At 45.1% G+C, this 8,641-nt stretch overlaps 1 protein-coding gene across 1 annotated transcript; it reads right to left on the bottom strand.

The window, feature by feature from the left end:
- Positions 1–7,100: 7,100 nt before the first annotated feature.
- LOC143563725 (protein LURP-one-related 17-like) lies at positions 7,101–8,440 on the bottom strand. The gene is made up of 2 exons (XM_077051207.1): positions 7,956–8,440; positions 7,101–7,656 (listed from the first exon to the last, which is right to left on the bottom strand). The coding sequence occupies exons 1-2, from the start codon at positions 8,259–8,261 to the stop codon at positions 7,303–7,305; spliced, it is 660 nt and encodes a 219-aa protein (XP_076907322.1). The 5' UTR covers positions 8,262–8,440; the 3' UTR covers positions 7,101–7,302.
- Between the last annotated feature and the right edge of the window lie 201 nt (positions 8,441–8,641).

The raw sequence follows: 8,641 nt of genomic DNA, 5'->3' as shown, positions 1-8,641 counted from the left end.
TGAGGAAAACCTTCACGCAGGTCAGTCATAGGTAAAGTTTGGTCATCCTACTAAATGCAAGTGACGGTCTTACCCGCACAATCATGATAGAGGAAACTGAACATTAACCTATTAACAACCGCGCGTCGAAAGGTTAACTTATTCAGAACACTTAGAAAATCTCTTAAGGAAAAAATGAGGAAAACCTCCACGCAGGTCAGATATGGGTAAAGTTTAGCCATCCTACTAAGTGAAAGTGACGGTCTTACCCGCACAATCACGAAAGAGGAAGCAAAACTTTAACCTATTATCTGCCACGTTGAAAGGTTAACTTATCCAAAGTACTTAAGAAATTGCTAAGTTAAACTAAAGTATGCACAAGCGAATCATATATTGTTTATGCGGCAAAACAAGTGCCAAATTAAACTATAATATGCATGAGCAAGTCGTATAACGTTTATAAAGCAAGAGTGACGGTCCTACCCGCACAAAAGATTTATATTCCATAAAAATTCAACTGTTACAATGGCCGGGTATCTACCCGCCTACAAGAATATAAATCTATACAAAGACGTAAATCTATCCTAACAGTGGGAAAGGATTTAAAAGATCAAGCTTCAGGGCCACTCCCTCCAAACCCACTTGTACCCGCACCATCAGTTGGCTGTGGCGGTTCAAGGAAGGTCTTGAGAATGGTTAGCCCATCATCAGCAGCAGCAACTTCGTTCACCTTCTCTACCACCGGGTGCGGGAAGGCGGCATACTGGTTCACTGCTTGGTCATATACAGCTTCAGTATCCACATCATATAAAGGGAAGTTGGAAGGCGGGATGCCCTTCTCAACGAACCCTAGACCAAGCAGGAAGCCAGCCTTTTCCCCATCCTCATGAGAAGCGTTGAGGGCTGCGCTCATGGCATCGTCAAATGATGTGTCCGTGAAGACCCGATGCACAACCTACAAAACAAAAATACAAGTATCAAAACCTTTTCTAAGTACAAAGAAAAGCGTAAAGATATTATGAAGCTATGCATACTTGCGACAACGCTTATCGTAGAAGCCATTTCTTGGTAACCAGAGCCTCCTGGAGGGCAGCTTGAGCTTCATTACGGGCGCGTTCGGCTTCGTTCTTTGTAAGGTTGGCAAGCAACACATCTTTGGCTGCAGCCTCTTTGACGCCCTTTAGCTTACGCTCAGTGTGGTCAAGCACCCCCCTCTGGTCCAAGATCTCTTGGAGCTTATTGGCATCTTCCATGGCCAAGGCATCATGAGCCTGCTGGAACCTCTCTAATTTGGCTTTGAGCTCCTCATTCTCAGTGCGTAGAGGCTCAGCAACAGCTTCAGCCTTGGTGGCCCTCTCAGTTGCGTTCCGTGCAGTTTCCTTAGCCAACCGAAGCTGTTCATTAACAGCTTGGGTAGCCTTGGAACGGGCCTCGAGACGGGCCTGAACTTCAACCTCGAGGTCCTTGAAGGCCTTCTCCTTCTCCGCAGCAACGGCGGAGAGTCTCCTGTTCTCCTCCCGGATAGCCCGCGCCTGAGCTACTTCTTGGATACGAGCCGCCTTTAACTTGTCGTTTTCACGACAAAGCAGCTCGACGCGCGACTGCATCCGGGCAAGGAGAATTCGAAGCTCGTTTGTCAGCCTACCCTCTTGGTAGCTCGACATAGCTTCTCCCAGCGCACCACTGGGGGCGGCGTGGCGCGCCCACTCGACGCAATCCACAGCCGTCCGAAGGGTGGTTCCCCGGCGGATGTTCCACCGCGGAACAACCACCTCATTCGAATCCGACACTGCAAAAACAAAAAGCAGTTAGGAAAAGATGATAAAAAACAAAAATATATATAAAAAGGCCAAAATAACCCTACGCACCTGTAGGGTCGACAGTAGGCCGGTAGCCGCCAAACCCATCACCCGAACCTAACGGATATCCATCCAAGAGGTCAGGCAGATGGGAAGGAGGCAGAGATTGGCTTGAAGCCCCGAACATACCTGCTGAACCGGCCGGGGACGAGGTAGTCGCCGGCGCCGGAGGCACGGTCGAAGCCGCTGCGGTAGAGACCATCGGAGGTGAACTCACTGGAGGTGAACTCACAACCGTGGCCGCCACTGCGGAAGAACCCGCAGAAAATATCACCGCCGGCTCAGTGAAGGATTCCGTGAAGATCGCACTGACAGCCGGCGGGGATGATGTTACAGTTGGAACAGTTGCCTCAACCGAGTGAGCAACTGAACCAACACTTGAAGCGGGCGCAGTCGCCTGGATCATCGCCTCGGGTAGGTTGACCAAACCTACCGTCATGGGTCCAGAGGTGCTCCTCCCCGCTCCACCCTGGAATGCAGTTGCATCCACGCCTGCATGAAGATAAGATAGTTAAATATAATGGCGGAAGGATATGCAGTTAAAGTAAATGAAAATTATACTTACGAGTTCTCTTCAGCTTGAAGGTTCTGATAGGCGGGGACGAACCCGATGGAGCCGGCCTCTTCACGCCGCTCACCGTCGTACTAGGCTGCCCGGAGGTGACAGCTGTCTCAACCTCCGGAACAGTGGTCTCGTCACCACCAGGGTTCCCCGCCACCTCTTCACTCTCGGTCTCTGACTCTGACCGATTCCCCTGATCGGCAGTAGAGGCAACCTTCGCCTTACCCTTCCCGCCAGTAACCTTCTTCTTCCGCGTGAAGAAAGGACCATCTGCGGATTCCTCATCAGAAGATGACAAAATTAGAGGAATTCCAGCAGAGGTTTGAGCATTGACAGGGCGAGGGTTAAATAACTCCTTACCTGGCCGCGTGGCGCTCATAATCGGGTGGCCCGGCGGGTAGACCTCCACAAACCGATCCGCCGTTTGCTCCAAGATGGGCAACTCGTTCTCATCAAGAGCACGGGTACCCATCCGAGCGGGACCACCAGCTTCCCGTGGATGCAGGAGCGATTGTAGGTCGTTTCCATCTGAAACAAAAAGAGAAACAGTTAGAAGAAAAACCCTAAATCAGCAAAGAAAACAGAGCATACCGTAAGGGATAGAGTTCAAACCGTATTCAAGGACGATGGGAACCTGTGGCACCTTCGCCCCAGCATCTTTCCACACCCGACTCATCCCGAGCATCACCATCCCGGACTCCGCAAAGCGTTAAACCGGAGACTGGACCCGGGAAATCTTGGAGAACCATTCCGCCTCCTCATAGTTGAAGGCGTGAAGGTTCGGGAGAGCTCTCCCGTTCTTGAACGTCATCGCTATGGGGACGACGCGAGCGGAGATATAGAAGAACTCCCGCTTCCAAGACCGAAGACTGCGCTCGGTAGCGCATATCTTCAAACCCTTGATTCAAGTGACCAAGGTATACCACCCCTGGATGCACCTCCAGGAATAGAAGGTCATCAGGCGATCGACATGGGGCTCCACGCCTAGAATGAGGCACACCCATTCAAAATGGCGAATCTTGGCGATCACCATTGGGTGTACTTCCGTCAGATGTACACCGTGTCTCTCCAAAACACGGTACACAAACTTCGTCAATGGGAACCTGAGATTCCCATAAACGAAGAATGCGGCATACACCCCTATCTTGCCCTTGGGGGCATCGTACACCGTCTGATGAGGCTTAGGAAACTCAGGCTCGAAAGGCTCGAGCATGAACTTCCTAACAATGTACTGGTACAGGTCGACGGTAAGAGCACACTGGCACTCACCAGCAGTACTCTTATCGTCCTTATCAGAAGTAGACGACGGATTCTCGGCATACACGTCAGACTCCTTGGCGGTAGCCTCAAGATCATGAAAGGAAGACATGTTTTGAATGAAAAGAACGATTTCAGGAGAATGCTCGACAGAAAAGTTAGAGTATTTGCCGGAAATCGTTTAAAAGAAGAAGAGAGGTGAAACTGTGAGTTGAGATGCAACCTCTCCTCCCTTTATATACTCATCGCAATGAATGCGGTGAATTTAATGCGGAAGAGAGAGGAAAACGCAGGTGCAATGAAACTATGACACGTGGAATATGCAAGCTGGCAACAACTGTTGACAGGACGCGTGCCGTAAACTTCGCGGCCACGCGCCCGAAAACTCGCGCCCACGCGCCTGAAAAAGCGTCTGGAATGACCATATACTGTCACGTCGCCATAACTTCCTGCACGTCCTGAAACTGTCAGAAGAAACCGTCGGACGACGTTTCAACAGTCTGGACTGTTCTTATCCTTTCACCAACTCTTCAAATTTCAAAAAGATTCAAAAAAGATTCAAAAGTAAGCGGGACTATACCCCTTACCTTGGCAACCAAGTAACTATAAGACAGGTGCGAGTACAGTGTTAAGGCAAAACCCTTCACATACTTAGCACCTGCAGGGAATTGAAGCCAAGAATATCTCGGCAACCAAGTAACTATAAGACGGGTGCGGGTACAGTGTCAAGGCAAAACCCTTCACATACTTAGCACCCGCAGGGAATTGAAGCCAGGAATACCTTGGAAGTAAAGTAACTATAAGACGAGTGCGGGTACAGTGTCAAGGCGAAACCCTTCACATACCTAGCACTCCGCAGGGAATTGAAACCAAGAAGGATCTTCTGGGCCATGCTTGCGGAAACGGGAATAATATCCCCGCATAGCGGGAACGTCGAGAACTAGATTGTTGGAAGCTCCAAGATGGAATTGGTTGTTTTAACATAATTGATCACTATGTTCAAAACTACCAAAACCCCATGGAGAATCTACACAAGTGGAACTCAACGCTCCTGACTTGCGAGGAGGTTACAGACCTACCCGCATCATACCTAAAGATCAAGCAGAAAAGTCAGGAATTTCTGCACGTGACATTAGGACTTCCGTGGGAAGAATCCCCATGGAAAACCTTAAAACTAAACCCTTTTCAAAACCCTTTGCTTAAGTCCAAAAGTTCACCTCACTTATTAACAATTCATGAGAAGAACATTGGACTGGGGGGACTTGAAGAGGTAGGTCCCAGCAGAGCCCAGTTGGACCCGCAAGACTCACCTCAAAGAGGGACGTCTGCGCAGTTGAACCCGCAAGACTCACCTTCAACAGGGACGTCTGCGCAAAGGCTAAACTCGCAAGACTCACCTTGAAGAGAGACGTCTGCGCAGAAACCAACTGGATCCGCAGGACCTACCATGCTCAGAGACGTGACGTCCTTACGCGCAGTACGCAAGCTGTTCCCGCAGGAAAAGCCTCCCAATGGTCGACGTACTCCGCCTGTTCCCGCAGCAAAGGATACTAGCCATCAGGGAAGGCTACCCGCGCAGCAAGGCTACACGCACAAGGCACTTAACTCTTAAATAATTCAGTAATGTCACCTGAAGAAGGAGTGAGCAAGCCGGGAATACTCCCGCACAAAGCCGGGAAAACTCCCGCCCAAATAAGCCAGTCCGTACGCTACTGGAGGATCTTTTGTACTGTACCTGACGAGGTATGGACAAAAGATCTGACCAAAGCTGCGACAGCTCACTGACAACAGTACAACGAGCAGCATGCTCTATTACTTAATGTCACTATCAGCCGCTGCCTACTCACCAACCTGTCGTAGCACGTGCATAGCCTGCAGTTGGTGGAAAAGGAATAGTACACAGCCGGCCTGGTCACTATCAGCCGCTGCCTACCCACCAACCACCAGCATGACATGTGCGTAGCCCACAGTTGGCAGAACAGGAATACTATTCAGCCGGCTGTACCTTCTTGGAAACCTACCTTCGGCTATAAATACTCCAACACCTTGGAATGGTAGGGACACATTACATTATCTTACATTATCTGATATCTCATTATCTTATCTTCTCTAGCAATCTCTTAATATACACTTATATTCAAGAGCAATCTAGTCTGATTCTCACGCCGGAGGGTGGTCACAAGGAGGTACCCCCCCCCCCTTCTCAGTGACGAGCTCACGGTGTCTGTTTTGCAGGTCATCAGAAGAACCATCTTTGCCGGACCTAACCCCTCGTGGGAAACATCTATTTAACCCCCAGATTATCTGTAATCTGCCCAGGGTCAATTAGTGTTTCTTCAGGCAACTTGTTACAAAATCCAATACGAAGTGCTATATTTTAACCAAGTAGTTCAAATCGGTCTTACGAACTTCGCACACGTGGCTCTCCTAATTGTTTTTCTTATAACGTCTCCAAATGAATTAACGGAAATTATCAAATATTTAATTAATGGACTTAGCATACGACCACTTTTGGATTTTCATGTTTATGCAACCAAGAAACCCATTTTTTAACCTTTAAACAATGGTACAATACTGACAAAACAATTGATCCTCCTGTAAAAAGTTTATGTTGTGCTACTGGTTTTTTAGTCATAATCCCTTATCTTACGAATATTTTGATTTGTCGATCTAATTTGCTAGCATGATGTCAGCAGGTTTCTGTAAATTTACCAGAAGGTTCTCATATAGTTACCGAAAATGAACTCGATTGAGTTGCATAACAAAGGGACAAAAAGTAGCACCAAGAACCATTGTTTCCAACATGGTTGGCTTTCCATTTATAAGAGTATGACTAGTTAACCTTAACAAAGTCACTACTAGAAAACTGGATAACCGCGTCCGAAGAAAGGTCGCTAGATTAAAATTACCAAAAAACGGTTGCTAAAATAACAACCAAAATCCAATCGATCTCAAAACTAGCGATCGGCTAAGATCAGTCCCAAACCTGTCTGACCATCCAGTTTCAATCGGCAATTCAGTTGCAAAACATGAAAATTATTATTTAAAACAAAAGTTTAAATTCCTGTTGACAAGTTGTCGCAAAATAAACATGATTTTAATATGAATGTAACTAAAAATAAATTGTAAACAAAGGTCGCAAATATGTACCGAAATAAAATATAAAAAACAAGCAGGATGTACAAATTATCACAAAAAGTTTTTAAAAAAATGCTAAAAGGCAAAGTTAATTGAGGTAATTTACGGTCAATGATGATTCTTTAGGCTCAGTCTTCAAATACAGTCGTAGATGCTTAATTATAGTTATTTAAGGTCAATTGTTGTGATTATGATGATACATTACACTCAATTATGCCCAATAACCTGAATTAAGATCGTTGGTGCTCAGGTATGAAATCTCAGTTTATCACTATGAAATTATGATAGTAATTTACTTTAATTTACCCCTGACTATTGTCAACAAATTCGCAAAAACATACATAAACAAAAAAATATATTGTGACCATCGCATCAAAAAATTATGGTTCACTCAATACATGTTTTGCATATATACATACAGACAAATATAGTGCACCACAATGATTGTGATTACTCGGATTCAGTTAAAAATCTCAGTCGTAATACAATATTGTGATGTTACAATGTCTAAAGGAACATTTGATCTAATAACAAAATTATTGCCATTGCTAAACCAGAATCAAACCCTTGGTTTATAACCAAATCAAAAACCTCAAGCCCGAATGACACACCTTTTGTGACTGTTTCTTTCCTTCTTATCTCCGCCACTACATTTCTTGACTTGTCAAGAACCTTACATGATCGGTCCATGTATGACCCCTCAATCATATACATGTTTTTCTCATCATAATAAACTCGAGCTAGTCTCTTTACCTTAGGCCACAACACATTAATATGTTTTCTTGCACGACATATTGGCTTTTGCTCCTTCGATGATAGTTCGCCTTCAAACACGAGCCAGTTGTCGACCATCTTGAGTTTCTGGTTAACACATGTCACATGTATAAGAAACATGTCGAAAAGGTATGAACATATATAGTTGTCGGCCCTTAAATTTAATTTACCATATGATAAGTTGGTAAAATTGTCACATTATTGACTTTTACAAATAATGGATGATAATTATTTGGCCTGATATTTATTAATAACAACAAAATAAGTGAACTTTCATGGAGATAATTCAGGAGATAGTACTTAGTCCCCACCCTGAAACAGGGTCTGTGACTTTCGGCCCCCTATATTAAAATTCAAGCTTCGTCACTGTGTACATGTAAACGTACCTTGCTACGACATACAGTGAGGATTGATTTGCCAGAAGCATCCATGAGAACAAGCTCTTGCCGCCGGTGCGAGCCGTAATTATCAACTCTATATACCAAGTCACCGTTGGAGTTTATGACAGTGAACCCGCTACACCCTACAAATAATGACTTCCTCCACACCGTTAAACTACTTGGCTCACCACCACCACCAGAACTATCATCATCGCCATCGTAGCGGCCATCGTCACCGCCATTAGATGGTTCTTGATCTTGAACTCGTTCTTCATGCACAGTCCTAGACAGAGATTTCAAGAATCGTAGCATATTTCTCTTTTTCTTTTTCTTTTTCTTTTTATCCTTCTCTCTCCCTAGAGTTTGTGTGAAGACATGAAGAGATATTTATGATGAAAGCATGAGTGGCTTTCTTGTAATTTTGTTTACTATGTGGGGTTGTGGCATGGAAGTATAAATGTATAATAGGACCATACCTCACATGGTATTCACTTTTTTGACCAAAATTACACACATTTCAAACGATTTGTGCGAGCAATTGCATTAAAGGAATAAAACATATTGTATACGTGGCAATGTGGAACTTTATATATACTAGTAGGTTATTAACCCGTGTACGACACGGGTGGTAATATTTAAATTTTGAACAAACATATGTCATTTAAAATGACAACATAAGTTGTTATATGTTA

Source organism: Bidens hawaiensis, unplaced genomic scaffold (assembly GCF_021521415.1).
Source record: "Bidens hawaiensis isolate Kalapana, Puna unplaced genomic scaffold, B.hawaiensis_p1.1 tig00021510_1, whole genome shotgun sequence".
Taxonomy (NCBI): Eukaryota; Viridiplantae; Streptophyta; class Magnoliopsida; order Asterales; family Asteraceae; genus Bidens; species Bidens hawaiensis.
The sequence above is the reverse complement of the archived record's forward strand: the minus strand, read 5'-3'. Positions and strand labels throughout refer to the sequence as shown.